The sequence below is a fragment of the Chiloscyllium punctatum genome, chromosome 9 (genome assembly GCF_047496795.1).
Source record: "Chiloscyllium punctatum isolate Juve2018m chromosome 9, sChiPun1.3, whole genome shotgun sequence".
Lineage (NCBI taxonomy): Eukaryota > Metazoa > Chordata > Chondrichthyes > Orectolobiformes > Hemiscylliidae > Chiloscyllium > Chiloscyllium punctatum.
Genome location: NC_092747.1, coordinates 58,133,943 through 58,151,688, shown reverse-complemented (window position 1 = coordinate 58,151,688; position 17,746 = coordinate 58,133,943). Strand labels below are relative to the sequence as shown.

The 17,746-nt window shown below is 42.8% G+C and overlaps 1 protein-coding gene across 1 annotated transcript in view; it reads left to right on the top strand.

Annotated features, from left to right (window-relative positions):
- Nucleotides 1–11,812: 11,812 nt before the first annotated feature.
- The window catches only part of slc9a2 (solute carrier family 9 member 2), a 91,607-nt gene continuing 85,673 nt past the window's right edge, over nt 11,813–17,746 (top strand). Inside the window, exon 1 of the mRNA XM_072577598.1 lies at nt 11,813–12,393. Coding sequence (XP_072433699.1) covers nt 12,090–12,393 — 304 coding nt within the window. The 5' untranslated portion in view covers nt 11,813–12,089. The remainder of the gene's footprint in view (nt 12,394–17,746) is intronic.

Here is a 17,746-nt window from a genome sequence, read left to right as displayed (position 1 = left end):
AGACATGGCAACCCTCAGGTTAAACCACCACCATTCATCTCTCTAATGAGAGTTCAGCTCTGATGAGAGGTCAGCTCTGTGACCACTAAATACCTGAAAACTGAATATATTAGTAATAAGCAATGCAATGATTGCCAATCCAATGTAGTGGCAACTTGCAAACAGCAACAGCATGCTTGGTGGTTATACTGAACTATTGTCCAACAAACGTGCTCCTATACTTCCAGCCGTCAACCTGACACTTACTCAGCACACCTTGGGCTCAGTTCCAGCCATTTTCTAGTTGTACTTTGCCTCCAGAAAAGGGAGAGTGATGGCTAGAAACACAGGTTTCCATTGGCTTCAGGCCCAGACTGGTGCCAAGGCAACCCCTCCCCAGAACCTCAATGTCACATTTTACTTACATTACCTCCAACAAACCAGAGCTACCACATTGAACTTCACATACCATTATCCCCCAACATTAGGCCTTAATGATGCCCCTTGCTGCATTACACTATCCTCAGTGGTGGTCTCAGTCAAATACCCTTCCCCATTATCTACCACGCTCTTGATGCTTTTCCCAGTTCCTCTCCATCCAATTTGAGATTCTCCTCCCATCAACATCTTCACCCCTACTATAAATGCCTCTGCTTTCCTTCCCCAGTCTTGACTGACCTAACCCCTTCTATTATTGATGTCCCACAGCCCCAAAAAGATGCACCTCAAACACTTTAGAAATATTGATGGACACACACCCAGGACTGAATCACCTATGAATTCTGACTGATTCTGAGAATTATTCCCCAGATATGACTGACCAGACCAGTGGCTGCTGTGTTGAGTGCCCAGAGTGGAGATACATGATTTCCCTAACTGCTTGGGCTAGTGCCACAGGACTGACCACAGAATCCAACCACCCACTCACCCTGAACTGAGACGGATCCCCGACCTTAAGTGTCCCAAACAGATGACTGATCATGATGAATTCAAAGGACTGTGTGCAGACTGTGCCCTAACAGATAGCGAAGCCCCCCTTTGACTTGACAGATAACTAGCCCACACCAGGTTCTGCCATATCCAATTGGTTGAATGAATGTTGACTGTTCCTCCTGCAGTATGTGGGAGGTAAGCATCACCTCTCATGTCCCTGCTGACTTCCTTTGTGGGAAGTGCACCCAACTCCAGCTCCTCAAGAACCATGTTAGGGAATTGGAGGTAGAACTGGATGAACTTCGGATCATTCAGGAGGCAGAGAGGGTTATTGAGAAGAGTTAGAGGAGAGGGGTTACCGTCAGGGGTGGGAAAGGGAACCAGCAGGCAGTGCAGGGATCTCCTGTGGTGCTTCCCCTCAACAACAAGTATACCATTTTGGATACTGTTGGGGGGAGCATGACTTATTAGGATAAGCAATGGGGCACAGGTATCTGGTGCAGGATCTGTTCCTGTTGCTCAGAGGGGAAGGGGGAAGACCATAAGACCATAAGACATAGGAGTGGAAGTAAGGCCATTTGGCCCATCGAGTCCACTCCGCCATTCAATCATGGCTGATGCGCATTTCAGCTCCACTTACCAGCGTTCTCCCCGTAGCCCTTAAGAGGAGCACAGCTTTAGTCATTGGGGACTCCATAGTTAGGGGGGACGGATAGGAGGTTTGGTGGGAACGAGAGAGACATACGATTGGTGTGTTGCCTCCCAGGTGCCAGGGTTCGTAATATCTCTGATCACGTTTTTGGGAACCTTGGGGGGAGGGGGTGCAGCGCAAGTCGTGGTCCACTTAGGTACTAACGACATAGGTAGGAAGAAAGGTTGGGATCTAAGGCAGAAATTCAGGGAGCTAAGGTGGAAACTTAGAGCTAGATTAAACAGAGTTGTCATCTCTGGTTTGTTGCCTGTGCCACATGCTAGTGAAGTGAGGAACAGGGAGAGAGAGGAGCTGAACACATGGCTGTAGAGATGGTGCAGGAGGGAGGGTTTTGGATTCTTAGATAATTGGAGCTCTTTCTGGGGAAGGTGGGATCTCAACAAATGGGATGGCCTTCATTAGAACCAGAGGGGTACAAATATCCTGGGGGGCAATTTGCTAATGTGCTTCAGATGGGTTTAAACTAATGCAGCAGGGGGGAATGGGAACCTGAATTGTAGTTCCAATGTACAGGAAGTTCAGGGTAGTGAGGTCAGGGATAGGTTTACAAGGTCGCAAAAGGGCACCGGCAATCAGGATGTTGGTTTGAAATGTGTGTACTTCAATGCCAGGAGCATCCGGAATAAGGTGTGTGAACTTGCAGCATGGGTTGGTACCTGGAATGTCGATCTTGTGGCCATTTCAGAGACATGGCTAGAGGAGGAACAGGAATAATTATTGCAGATTCTGGGATTTAGATGTTTCAGCAAGAACAGAGAAGATGGTAAAAGAGGCAGGGTGTACGGCATTGTTAATCAAGGGTAGAATTACAGCAGCTGAGATAATGTTTGAGGACTCATCCATTGAGGTAGCTTGGGCTGTGGTTAGAAACAGGAAACGAGAGGTCATTCTGTTGGGAGTTTTCTACAGGCCTCTGAATTGTTCCAGGGATATAGAGGAAAGGATAGCAAAGATGATCCTCGATAAGGGCGAGAGTAACAGGGTCGTTGTTATGGGGGACTTTAACTTCCCCAATATTGACGGGGAATACTATAGTTCAAGTAGTTTAGATGGGTCAATTTTTGTTCAATGTGTGCAGGAGGGTTTTCTGACACAGTATGTGCACAGGCCAAAAAAGGGCAATGCCATAGTGGATTTGGTACCGGGTAATGAACTCAGCGTGGTGTTAGATTTGGAGATTGGTGAGCACTTTGGCGATAGTGACCATAATTCGGTTATGTTTACAACAGCAATGGGCTGGGATAGGTATATACGGCAGGGAAAGAGGTATAACTGGGGAAAAGGCAAATATGATGCGATTAGACATAATTTAGGATGCACAGGATGGAGAAGGAAACTGCAGGGGATGAACACTCTTGAAATATGGAGCTTATTCAAGGAACAGCTACTGCAGGTTCTTGATAAGTATATACCTATCAAGCAGGGAGGTAGTTGTCAAGAGAGGGAGCCATGGTTTACTCAAGAAGTTGAAGCTCTTGACAAGAGGAAGACTTATGTGAGGATGTGGCATGAAGGCTCAGTTAGGGGGCTTGAGAGTTATAAGTTAGCCAGAAAAGATCTAAAGAGAGGGTTAAGAAGAGCCAGGAGGGGACATGAGAAGTTGTTGGCGGATAGGATCAAGGAAAACCCTAAGGCCTTCTATAGGTATATCAGGAATAAAAGAATGACTAGAGTTAGATTAGGGCCAATCAAAGATAGTCATGGAAAGTTATGTGTGGAATCTGAGGATATAGGGGAAGCACTTAACAAATACTTTTTTGTCAGTATTCCCATTGGAAAAGGGCAAAGTTAGTGAGAATTCAGAGATACAGGCTACATGATTAGATGGGATTGAGGTTTACAAAGAGGAGGTTTCAGCAGTTTTGGAAGATCTGAAAATAGATAAGACTCTGAAGCTGGATGGAATTTATGCTCGGATTCTCTGGGAAGCCAGGGAGGAGATTTCAGAGCCTTTGGCTTTGATCTTTATGTCATCATGTGGACAGGAGTAGTGCCAGAAGACTGGAGGATGGCAAATGTTGTTCCCTTGTTTAAGAAGGGGAGCTGGGACAACCCTGGTAATTATAGGCCAGTGAGCCTTACTTTGGCTGTGGGTAAGGTGTTGTAAAAGGTTCTAAGAGATAGGATTTATAACAATCTGGAAAGGAATAATTTCATTAGGGTTAGTCAACACAGTTTTGTGAAGGGTGAGTCATGCCTCACTAACCTTATTGAGTTCTTTGAGAAGGTGACAAAACAGGTAGATGAGGGTAAAGTGGTTGATGTGGTATATATGGATTTCAGTAAGGTGTTCGATAAAAGTTCACTCAGTAGGCTATTGCACAAAATAAGGAGTTTCGGGATTGAAGGGGATTTAGCAGTTTGGATAAGAAATTGGCTAGCTGAAAGAAGACAGAGGTGGTGGTTGATGGGAAATGTTCATCCTGGAGCTCAGTTACCAATCATGTGCTGCAAGGATCTGTTTTGGGGTCACTGCTGTTTGTTATTTTTATAAATGATCTGGAGGTGGGCATAGAAGGATGGGTTAGTAAATTTACAGATGATGCTAAGGTAGGCAGAGTTGGGGATAGTGCCGAAGGATGTTGTGGGATACAGAGGGACATAGATAGGATGTGAAGCTGGGCTGAGAAGTGGCAAATGGAGTTTAGTGCAAACAACTGTGAGGTAGTTCACTTTGGAAGAAGTAACAGGAATGCAGAGTACTGGGCTAATGTTAAAATTCTTGGCAATGTAGATGAACAGAGAGATCTCAGTTGTCTAGGTGCAAAAGCCTCTGAAAATTGCCACCCAGGTTGACAGGGTTGTTAAGAAGGCATATGGTGTGTTGGCATTTATTGGTCGGGGGATTTAGTTTAGGAGCAATGAGGTCAGGAGTCAGTTGTACAAGACACTGTTAAGGCTGCACCTGGAGTATTGTGTACAGTTCTGGTCACCGCATTATAGGAAGCTTTGGAAAGGGTTCAGTGGAGATTTACTAGGATGTTGCCTGGTATGGAGGGAAGGTCTTACGTGGAAAGGCTGAGGGAACTGAGGCTGTTTTCATTGGAGAGAAGAAGGTTGAGAGGTGACTTAATCAAGATGTATAAGATAATCAGAAGGTTAGATAGATTTGAAGCATACATAAGGTCTAGGCAACTAAGAACAGAACGGGCCCTGGAAGAATATTGGAAGAGTAGGACAAGTCTTAAACGAAGAATCACGCAGGCTAAAAGGGGTCAAGGAATAGCTTTAGCAAGCAGAATTAAGGAGAATCCCAAAGCATTTTATTCTCATATAAGAAGCAAGTGGGTAACTAGAGAAAGGATTGGTCCACTAAAGGATAACGAAGGAAGGCTGTGGGTCAAACCTGAGAGAATGGGTGAGATTCTGAATGATTACTTTGCATCAGTGTTCACTGAGGAGAGGAACATGATGAATCATGAGATTAGAGATAGAAGTTTGATTAGTCTGAATCACATTGACATAAGTAGGGAAGATATGTTGGGTAGGTTAGAGGTTACTAAGGTGGACAAATCCCCAGGACCGGATGGAATCTAACCCAGGTTGCTGAGGGAGGCAAGAGAGGAAATAGCTGGGGCCTTGACAGATATCTTTGTGGCATCCTTAAATACAGGTGAGGTGCCGGAGGACTGGAGAGTTGCTCATGTTGTCACCCTATACAAGAAGGGTAGTAGGGATATTCCGGGTAACTACAGACCAGTGAGTCTGACGTCGGTGGTGGGAAAGTTGCGGAAAAGGTACTGAGGGATAGGACCTATTTATATCTAGAAAAGAATGGGCTTATCAGTGATAGGGCAGGGGAGATAGTGCCTTACCAACTTAATAGAGTTCTTCGAGGAAGTGACCAAGTTGATAGATGAAGGAAGGGCTGTTGATGTCATATACATGGACTTTAGCAAGGCGTTTGATAAGGTTCCCCATGGTAGACTAATGGAGAAAGTTAAGTCACATAGTGTGCAGGGTGTTCTAGCTAGGTTGATAAAGGACTGGTTGAGCAACAGGAGACAGAGAGTAGTAGTTGAAGGGAGTTTCTCAAAATGGAGAAAGGTCACCAGTGGTGGTCCACAGGGATCAGTGTTGGGGCCACTGTTGTTTGTGATATACATAAATGATCTGGAAGAGGGCACTGTTGGTATGATCAGCAAGTTTGCAGATGACACGAAGATTGGTGGAGTAGCAGAAAACATAAGGGACTGTCAGAGAATACAGGAGGATATAGGTAGACTGGAGAGTTGGGCGGAAAAGTGGCAGATGGATTTCAATCCAGACAAATGTGAGGTGATGTATTTAGGCAAGACTAATTCTAGAGTGAATTACACAATGAACGGAAGAGTCTTGGGAAAAGTTGATGGGCAGAGAGTTCTGAGAGTGCGGGTCCATTGTACCCTGAAGATTGCTGCACAGATGGATAGAGTGGTCAAGAAGGCATATAGTATGCTTGCCTTCATTGGAAGAGGTATTGAGTACAAGAGCTGACAAGTCATGTTAATCTTGTAGAAGACATTGGTTTGGCCACATTTATAATACTGTGTACACTTCTGGTTGCCACATTACCAAAAGAATGTGGATGCTTTGGAGAGGGTGTAGAGAAGGTTTACAAGGATGTTGCCTGGTATGGAAGGTGCTAGCTATGAAGAAAGGTTGAGTAGGTTATGTTTATTTTCATTAGAAAAAAGGAGATTGAGGGGAGACCTGATTGAGGTTTACAAAATCATGAAGGGTATAGACAAGGTGGATAAAGACAAGCTTTATCCCAGGGTGAAGGATTCAATAACAAGAGGTCATGCTTTAAAGGTGAGAGGTGGAAAATTTAAGGGGGATACACACGGCAAGTACTTCATACAGAGGGTGGTGGGCATTTGGAACGTGTTGCCAGCAGAGGTGGTAGAGGCAAGCATGGTAGATTCATTTAAGATGCATCTGGATAAATGCATGAGTAGGTGGGGAGCAGAGGGATACTTAGGGATTGACTGACAGGATTAGACAGTAAATTTGGATCTGTTCTGGCTTGGAGGGCCAAAGGGCCTATTCCTGGGCTGTAAATTTTCTTTGTTTTTTGTAGATAGGGTGACAGTGAGAGCCTTTTTCCTTGGATGGTGAAGGCTAACACAAGGGGACATAGCTTTAAATTGAGGGGTGATACATATAGGACAGATGTCAGAGGTAGATTCTTTACTTCAGGGGTGTGGAATGGCCTGGCTGCAATAGTAGTAGACTTGTCGATGTTAAGAGCATTTAAATGGGCATTCATATGGATTAACAACCCCAATCAGGGAGTCCTGGCTGACAGATATAAACAGGAGTATCAGGGGTTCTGAGGGACCAGTGTCATGGTCATCCAGGTGAGGCGTCACCTGGATGATCACGTTATAATCACTACATCTCTCCCCCTCTAAACCCGCAATGTAGGCCTGTTCTTTTCTCTTGTAGCTTCTCCTGGAGTGTTTTCACATGGGGTCCACTTCCAACGAATCAGTCTCAGATACGGGCAGCAGTACTGGACCGTAGCTTGCCTCTTGTGCCCTGAGAATCGAGGAAGAAGTTCATTCTCTTCTTCAGGTGGTAAAGATGTCGAGGCTGTTGTGTCCATCTCAGACTCCAAGGTTTCTTTGATGCTAGACAGAGGGAGAGAACCCATATCCTTTCTGGCTGCTCTGAGGGCCTGAGTATGTTTTGTTCCTGTTGCGTTTGCAAGTTTGCAGCTTTCACGTGGTTCATGTGCTTGTTCAGGAGTGTCGCACCTATCTGTGTTTTTCACGTCATGTGACCTGACTTCACGTCGACCATGCCTCTTACCGCGTGGGGCCATTTCTGTGGTTTGGCACCATACTTCATCATCTAAAGTGGGCGGCAAGGTGGCTCAGTGGTTAGCACTAATGCCTCACAGCACCAGGGTCCCAGGTTCGATTCCAGCCTCGGTAGACTGTCTGTGTGGAGTTTGCACATTCTCCCCGTGTCTGCGTGGGTTTCCTCCAGGTGCTCCAGTTTCCTCCCACAGTCCAAAGATGTGCAGGTCAGGTGGATTGGCCATGCTAAATTGCCCATAGTGTTAGGTGCATTAGTCAGAGGGAAATGGGTCTGGGTGGTTAATCTTCGGAGGGTCGGTGTGGACCTGTTGGGCCGAAGGGCCTGTTTCCACACTGTAGGGAATTTAATCTAAAGTGTCTCTCTCATTTAGAGGGGTTTTGTGTCCGGCATTGATGCTCCTGATGCCATTCCACTCTCCCTCCCCCAGGTCCAGGAAGATCAGTTTTAACCTGGTGCGGAGTCTTGCCCCATTTGCAACTTTGCTTGAGCTATCCTTGTAGTTGCATGAGGGGTGGTCCAGTAATTGAATAGGAACCGGGACAGTTTGGTATCAAGTGAACTTGTAGACTGTTTCTTAAAGCCTGCCCTCAAAGTGATGGCCCTTTTGCTTCCCCCATCACCACCAGATGTTTTAGTCTGGCCAGGACCAGATCTTTTTGCATCCACAGTCTGCTATTGTCAGCAATGACTGGAAGGGTGTCCAGAAAATTTCAAACCAGAATGAGCTCTTGCAGTGGCAGCACCACCAGTGGCGTGCCTGCCAGTGAGACGCGGTGCAAGGCATCTGCATTTGCTACTTGGCTTCTCCGACGGTGGTCCAATTTGCAATTATACGCACTGAAAATGAGCGCACTGCCATTTTCGACCTGAAACTCTTGACAGCACTGGCCTGTCCTCTTTCAGTAGCCCTAGCAGGGGTTTGTGGTCTGTTACTATTACAAATTTATGTCTATAAATTTGGTGGAACTTTCTCACACCAACGATGACCGCCAATCCTTTCTTGTCTATCTGGACATATTCGCACTCTGCATCAGCCAACATCCGGGAAGCATATGCTATTGGATTTTACTCTCCATTGTGTCATCTGTGGGCCAACACCACCCTGATACCATACAGAGAGGCATTGCATATCAGCACAAGATCTCACTTTGAATCATAGTGTGCTAACACCTTAGATGATGAAAGCTGCATCTTCACTTCCCTAAAGGCTACATCTTGGCTACATTTCCAAGGTTGACCCTTTTCCAATACAGATGCACAATCCTTTATCTGAAACGCTCGTGACCAGCATTTCGTAATTCAGCATTTTTTTGAATTTCAGAATAAGTGACAGTTTAATGGTGAAATTTTAAAAAATCTTACCAGAGGAGCAGACTCACTGAGTAAAATAGGCCTTGAGACAGAATTGAGGCCTGCCAGTGCTGGGCCACGCCCCCCCCATGTCGCATCTGAGTGACATGCATCTGAGTGACATGCATCCAGTGAGTGTCGAATTGAGTTAACTGTTTGCACGTGCAACAACCTTGTTAATGAGAAAAACACTTCACAAAAAAACCTTCGGACTTTAGAGCTTTTCGGATTTCAGATAAAGGGTTGTCTATCTGTAACATATGTAAGGCTGCCAGGATGGAGGCCAGGTTAAATGTGAACTTTCTGTAATAATTCACCAATTCAAGGAAGGACATACTCCTCCACGAGCTTTGCTTGTAAGTCTTCTATGCAAGCGATTGCGTATTTATCCAGCTGTGAGAAACGGTTTACCATTTGTTTAAAATCCAACAAAGGCGAATTGATCCATCAGACTTCAGAATTGGTCTGACCTGTGTTGCCCATTCTGCACACTGGACTGGTTCGATGATTCCTTCGCTTTCCAGACTCCTGATTTCTGATTCTACATTTATCCATAAGGCAAATGGCACTTGGTGGGCCTTGCAGAATGGTGGAATTGCTTCCTGGTCAAGGTGCAATCAGAAAATGATGAGTCAATCAATGTCAACCTTTCTCAACCAATGTGAGGCTTGAACCCAAGCATTTTACTATAATCAGTAGTAACTGAACCAGTTGCTTCTCATACAAGACTGGAACCAAAGTTGTATCATTAATCTGTAAAATTAAAGATAATCAAAGAGATTAATTCAGATGGAACAGTCCCTTCAGATAGCCAGTCCACGCCGATCATTATCCCAAACTAAACTAATCTGACCTGCCTGTGCTTGGACAATATCCCCCCAAAACATTCCTTATTCATGTACTTATCCAAATGTCTTTTAAATCATAGAATCATAGAATCCCTACAAATCCACACCAACCCACCAAAGATTTCCCACCCATTCCTCTACTGTATTACTTTACATTTCCTCTGACTAATGCACCTAATCTACATGATCCTTGAACACTACGGGCAATTTAGCATGGCAAATTCACCTAACCTGCACATCTTTGGACTTGTCGTTACTGTACCCATATCCACCACTTCCTCTGGAAGTTCATTCTATACATGGACCACTGTATGTGTAAAAATGTTGCCCCCATGTCTTTTTTAAATCTTTCTTCTCACCTTAAAAATGTGTTGAAATATCCTACCTTTGGGAAATCACAGCTGCCATTCACCTTATCTATTTCTCTCACAATTTTATAGACCTTTGTAAGGTCACCCCTCAACCTCCTCTGCTCCAGTTAAAAAAAATTCCTATCCAGTTTCTCCTTATAATTAAACCCTCCATTCCTGGCAACATCTTGGCAAATCTTTTCTGAATGGTCTCCATTGGGTTGGGATATCTGGTCACCATGGACGGGTTGGACCAAAGGGTCTGTTTTCATGCTGTACATCTCTGTGACACAATGGCTGTATAACAGAGTGACCAGAACTGGATCCAGTACTCCAGAAGAGGACTCATCAATCCATTCAGATAAGATTGCAAATAATTAGTGTAAGATTTGAGAAGTATAGACAGGCCAATCAGATACAGGAATTAAAAGATACAAAGCTAGCATTGGAGCATTATACACACGATAGCAACTTTCAAATTAGAGTGTTCAGTCTACGCCTGAAGCCACATGTTGAAGCAAAAGACATAAAACTTGCAATTGTTTCGATCAGTTTCGGTATTAATAATTCTGCAATCCTGTTGCCATTTCAAAACATAATAATCGCAACATTGCTTGCAGATTTCATGGTAGAAACACAATTTTCACACCTAAAATCCTCCTCAAAAGAATCAGACCTCTTCAGTTTTTATTGAAGTCCAGGCTTCTCTATAAAAACAAAAATTGGACATAAAATAGAAAATGCTGGAGAAACTCAGCACATCTGACAGCATCTATAGAGAGAGAAGAAAGATCTTTGGAATCCAAACATTAACTCACAGATGGTACCAGACTTGTAGAGCTTCTTCAGTACGATCTGTTTTTCTTTTAATTTCAGACTTTTACATTCTTTATATTAAAAAAGAACTAATTCTGGTCTCCCTGCTATAGGAAGGATGTTGTGAAACCTGAAAGGGTTCAGAAAAGATTTACAAGGATGTTGCCAGGGTTGGAGGATTTCAGCTTATAGGGAGAGGCTGAATAGGCTCGGGCTGTTTTCCCTGGAGTGTTGGAGGCTGAGGGGTGACTTAATAGAGCTTTATAAAATCATGGGGAGCATGGATAGAGTGAATAGTCAAGGTCTTTTCCTGGAGCAGAGGAGTCGAAAATTAGAGGGCTTAGGTTTAAGGTAAGGGGGGAAAGATTTAAAAGGCACTTAAGGGCAACACTTTCATTCAGAGGACGGTGTGTGTCTGGAATGAGGTGCCGGAAGAAGTGGTGGAGGCTCGTACAATTACAACATATAAAAGGCAACATTGGTAAGTCTGTGACATCAGAACCTCATGCCACAGTAGGAAGGTGTTTATTACCGTGTTATTTAAATGACTACATTACCGATGGGTATATGAATAGGAAGGGTTTGGAGGGTTATGGACAAAATGCTGGCAAATGGGACTAGATTAATTTAGGATATCTGGTTGACATGGACGAGTTGGACCAAAGGGCCTGTTTCCATGCTGTATAGTTCTAGGACTCTTGAAGGACTCACATTCTCGAAGTTGCATTGTTGAAACTGGAGTACTAGCAATGCCAAAACAGATAAATATCAGAATTATGAATGGACACAGTAAACTAGTTCTTTATCAAGATTTCTGCATACTCTTACCAGCATTTACTTTCCCAGAAGCAGTTTCTGCCACCACAAGCTATTTGAGGAATACCTGAGGGCGAAACTGAGTCATCCAAGTTGAAACTTATTCAAGGTAATTAAGGGAGTGGTATGCAAGATCTTCCCCGGTAGGGATGCAATAGCAAAGATTGTTAATTGGTTCTGCATCGCCCAGATTGAGGTTGCTGTATGTTCCAGACAGAACTTATTTCGCTGGTACATACAGTCTGGGACGATCAGGTATCATTGGAGCTGGGAAGTCACCGGTGAACACGTTCATTGGTCGGTGCAAGTTGTTCCACCTGTTGAACCGGTTCAGCAGATCAAAACAGCTTGTGTGAGGCCTAGAAGGTTTGATCAGACCGTGTACTGACTCTAAAGCTCAGAACCCTTGGTAAAATAATGTGCAGCAACTGGCCTGATACGATGTGATAAAGCAGTGTTTTTTTTTAAACAGTTACTATGGCTCTGGCCGGTGGTGGTTCCCGGGATACCCGGGGGCTTTGCCGTTTGTCTCTACCTGGATATTTTATTTTGCTTGTTACCCTTTTGAACAATGCTGAGGCCACTTCTAGAAACGAATCGATTCTCCATGGTCAGGAAGTAGAAGGTGGTAACCGGCATCCAGATTCTTCCAAAATTCACCTTTCCAGAAGTCTTACAAATCAGGAAGAACGTCTCAGTGTGTTTTCTCTGGATTATTACCACGTGCAGATTCCCTTTGAGATCACCCTCTGGATCTTACTGGCGTCCTTAGCTAAAATTGGTAAGTTTGCAATATCCGAACCTGACATCACGGTAGGAAGGGGCATATTTACCGTGTGATTTAATTCAGTACATTACCTCCCTGTTACATTGTTGATCTCTTTTAATGTTAACTGAGGATCCCAATGTAAGCAGGTTAAATTGCATACTCCGTTTCCATTAGCTATCCATAAATCTACCTGTTTTGTTTTTGTTTAAATATAACTTCTCCTCAGGTAAGACAAAGTGAATTCTATTCCAGGAAATTTGCAAAGGGAACCGTTTCATGCAAATGAAGTGAATATTTTTGAAACCTCAGCGTCCCAAAATTCTATAAGAAACGCTACAGCACTGTGTGTATTTTCAAAAGGAGGCTTTGGATTGTTTTACCATAAAAATGCTTAATTTTGTTTTTTAATATAACTCCATGATCACCATTAGAATGGATCTTTTGAAGTTCTAGATTATGGATTCAGGGAGAACACTTGTTTAACTACAAAAAATAATATATGTATGTTGGAAATCTGAAGTGATAATGTTAGCATCACCCTGCAGTACAGGTGGCAACTGTTCATTTCTCAGTATAACAAAATATGCGATTTGGGGTGTCGGTCTTAGGAATGGAAGATGTTACAGCACTTTTAGAATGCGCAGAGCATGAGGGAGTGGAACAATCCAAACAAAAGAGCTGGAAAATAAATATTGCAAATGCTGAAGTGGAAAGCCAATGGTGGCTAAATGACAGAAGGACTATTCCCATGACACAAAAGGTTGCACTGTTGAGGGAAATTAAAGAAATAAATGACATTACTTACAGGAAGGTAAATAGATGGACAGGGAATCTTCGAAAATGCAACAGGATCTGTCACAGTAATCCAGACATCGAGAGAAATCAGGAAGGCAAAAGCAGTGAGGACACCAACCATACTTCCATTAACTTAGAAATTCTTCCGAAAAATCAAGAGTATGATATTGAATAGGGTAAGTTAAAAAAATCACAAAACACCAGGTTATAGTCCAACAGGTTTATTCGGAACCACTAGTTTTTGGAGGGGCACTGAGTCAGGAGTGCCTCACTACCTACCAGATGATGGAGCAGTGCTCGAAAAACTTGTACTTCCAAATGAACCTGTTGGCTTATAACCTGGTCTTGTGTGATTTTTAAAAAATTTTGTTTTAATTTTGTCAACCCCCGTCCAACACTGGCACCTCCACATATTGGATGGGGTGAAGTGAAGAGCCCGGATATTATTGTACTCCGATATGGAAATGTAGAGGGATTGTAAACATTTATGTCAAAAAGTGATGGTTGCAGCTAGCAAACTCTGTTAAACAGAGCATAAAAGATCTCTCTGTCTTCTTCACAAATCAAGACATTTTCTTTTACCAATTCCAATGTGACGATTACATTTTGTGAATGTTTGTTTATTCTATGAAATATTAACCAATGTAATGGACTTATTTTAATATAAAAAATATCCAAGTAAACCAAATTGAACTTTTGAATAATTTGTACAATCCTGGGCTTCCATGCTTTAGAAGCTTAATTACAGGTCTTCTAGTGACAAAGTAATTCAGTTTAGTGAATGGTAGGTCAGCTTAAGCCAAAAAAAAACAAATATTGCTGCAAGCACTTGGCAGGTCTGGTAGCTTTTGTGGAGAAAAATCAGTTAATGTTTTGGGTCAAGAGCTCTGTTCTGAGGAAGGGTCACTGGACCTGAAAGGTTAACTCTGATTTCTGTCCACAGATACAACCAGACCTGCTGAGCTTTTCCAGCCATTTATGGTTTTGGTTCTGATTTACAGCATCTGTAGTTTTCTCAGTTTTTATTTCGTCAGCTGAAGTCGTCCATTCAAGGCATGATCTTGTAAGCCACACTGGGTTCACCATTCTGCTAAAGCCTGGATATTGTCGAGGTTTTGCTGCATATGAATACAGACTGCTTCAGCATCTGAGAAGTTTCAAGTTGATACTGAACTCTACAACTGCCAGCAGTTTGTGGTTCACCATAACCATAAATAGAACAGCATGGTGGGTAAAGTTGAACAGAATATTTATTGTGGATCCTCTCAGCTAATTTCATGTTAGATTCTTCCCCTACCCCTGCCTCCAGGTCACCTGACCCACTTTCTTAAAGGGGCAACACAAACCCAACTGCATACTACAAAAAAACCCCTCACTTCTGACTTAATCAATGACTTGCACTCCATCATAAGTAGCTGAAGTTGGTTGGGCCTCAGACACTATCCTGAGGAACTCCTGCAGTACTGTCCTGAATTAAAATCATAGACCTTGAACCATTAATCTAACATGAATTTAGCTGAGAGGATCCACAATAAATACTCCCTGTTCAACTTTACCCGCTATGGACTTCTATGCACACCCCTTCTCCTCCTTCCCAGGGTGATGCTAGTGTTTCCCTTGTCCTCACTTTCCACCACAACAGTCTTCAGCTTTAAAGGATCAACCTCTGTGAGGATGCCATCAAACAGATCCTCCCTGCCCCGGTCAACATTCCACAGGAGCTGTTCCTTCTGTGACCCCCTGGTCCACTCCCCCTAATACCTCCTAACTCCCCCATTAGCGCCTCCTCATGCATTCATTGAACATTTGACACTTCCAAGGCAACTTGTTCCAAACTGTACACCGCTGGGCTGCCATCTCTGATGGGTGTGACCTGTCAGTGGGACAGGACATAACTGGGGACATTGTAAGGTATGATTTTTGCCAGTCTGTCACATGATTAATCAGTGGGGCCCACCTTCCAAATTTTTGCATGAGCACCAAATTGGGAAGATTATACAGGGTTGACTGAATGCAATTGGTCCTTTTTGTTGCCCATCAATGTGAGATGATCCATCTAATTTTACTTATTGTATTTATTTGTTGATTTATTTTTAACTTTTCTGTTGCACTTTGTATCATACTGAGAAGACCATTTTAGAGAGCACACTTAGCCACACTGTGCATTTAGAATCAGATGTAGGCTAAATTGGCTCAGGATAGCTGATTTCCTAAACAATGTTGAGCTTTTCATAGAGCCTTGGATTCTGTCTGCTTTGTTCAACCATGTTCTAAGTCTGCCCTGCTACCTTCAATCCATCTTCCTCTGCTCCTTCATGCCTGTTATAGTTGTACTGTTTGGTTTACATTGGCTCCTCTCATTTCTCCAGAAAAATGTATCTGTTCACACTTTAATGTCTAAAATGTCATCTCCTGCATGTCCACCTGCCTGTTTGTCCTTTGCACTTTTTATTAATATCCTTACCAAAGTTCATAATTGTTTCAAGTTTGGTGTCATCAGCAAATTTTTGAAATTGTGCTTTGCACATCCAAATCTAGGTCATTTCATTTAGACGAAGAAAAGATGTGAAAGTGGTTAATGCACCTGGTTTGTCATTTTAAAATATAAATGCTTATCTCTCAAAATAACCCAAGCACACTGGGCAAAGGAAGGAATCATATAGGGGCCACTACTATGGTGAGCAGTAGGACAGAATCATGTGAAAAGTTCATTGTTGTTGGGAACAACGTGCTACATTTTTAAAACTAAATTTTGGGAATTGAGGCGAGATTCCTGCTGGACGGGAAAATTGCTTATTAAGGGGGATTATTGCTTGTTTTATTGACCTTTTATTAGCTATAGAACTTGCCGCATATATGCAGTGTGGATGTGCCCTAAGCAAGTATAGGGGTATGGGACAAATATTGGAAAGTTGGACTAGATTAATTTAGGATATTTGGTTGGCATGACAAGTTGGACCTTGGGGCCTGTTTCCATGCTGTACATATCCATGATTCTAAAGTGAGTAGGCAGTGTTCAGGCCATGCAGAGATAATGATGTTAAGTGTTAAGACGTGCATGTGAGGGAAGAGTTTTCAGGTGATGGTGAGTATGGTCGAGTTTGGACCTCGGGAGATTGGTACAGGAGCAGAGGGGAGTCAGTGTGAGATATTGGAGAGAAGATGGTAACTTATGCTAGCTAAATAGAGAAGGTATAGTAATTCCTGCAACTAAATGGTTCTAATGTCTCCTAGTTCTGACTTTTGTAATTGGATTTATTCCAGGTTTTCCAGCCTTTCTCAGGAGGACTCATGATGGAAAGTTTGAGCAGCAGCCTATCCCAAAGCTTTCCCAGTTTAGGAAAAAATCAGTTTATCTGTCAATAAAACTAATGAATTGTTCCTAGTGTTATGATTGTTCAAGAATGCACAAGATTTTTACATTTGAAGACTTTTAAACTAACATAAACTTATAATGCAAAAAGTACTTTAACTAAATAAGTAACTGAAAATGCTTGGTATCAATATTTGTGAGTTACGCCACTCTTGGCAGATACGTAGCCTTGTATATTAAACCTCAAACTCCCTCTGTCTTTTTAGAATGTTCTACTGTCCCTGTCATACCTAAGGTGGGTCTTCCAAAATCATTTGAAAATCCCTTCTGTGAATTTTCAGAGTATCCCTAAAATGGCTTCCAAAAGTAAGGCAGTCTCTGGTGATTTCTTGACCTTAAATGTTTACAAGTCCTATCTCTTCAAACAGAGAAGGCAATCTCATCAGCATTTTGCATGGTGGCTAATAGAGAAGATTATTTTCCTGTGATTGTCACAACATCAATTATTTGGGCTCTGTCACCAAATCCGAATCAGTGCTCTGTAAGAACAAATGTCCTTCTTTTGCATCAAATAATGGAAACTTGCATTTGACTTGGGCCTCAGTCTCAGTGACTACTAAATCTAATGTGCCTGTAAGTTTGCTATGTTTTCACCATCTTTTCAACTCTCTGCTACCCAGTTCTTGGCCATACTTTTTAATGCAAGGCAAAATAGAAACACTTTAATGCATAAGTACCTCATAAATTCTGCTGTTCTCAACTCTGTGTTGGAGGCTGGCAACATGCCATTCCTGGTTAACACAATTGTTCGAAGATAATGTGCGGTTCTTTTTACCAAGGTGTCTTGAACTTAGTTATTTTAAATTAGGGTCTCATGAGTGAAGAATTTGTTAACTTGTAGTCACCTATGGCGATGTCTTCTCCAGGGTGCAAACTACTCAAATATTACGAAGATCCTGGACTTCCCAAATATATCGTGGTCCTCTTCCATGCTTGTCTGGCTGGCTTCACAGAGAGGCAGTTGTGTAGTGATAATGTCACTGGGCTAGTAATCCTGAATCCCATGCTATTGCTCTGAGGATATAGGTTCAAATCCCATCTTAGGAAATGGTGAAGTATAAATTCAATAAAAATCTGGAAAAAGATAGTATCCAGTGGCAACCGTGTAAGCCACTGTTAATTGCTGTTAAACCCCATCTGGTTCACTAAAATCCTTTAGGGAAAGAAATCTGCTATCCTTATCTGTCTGGCTGACAT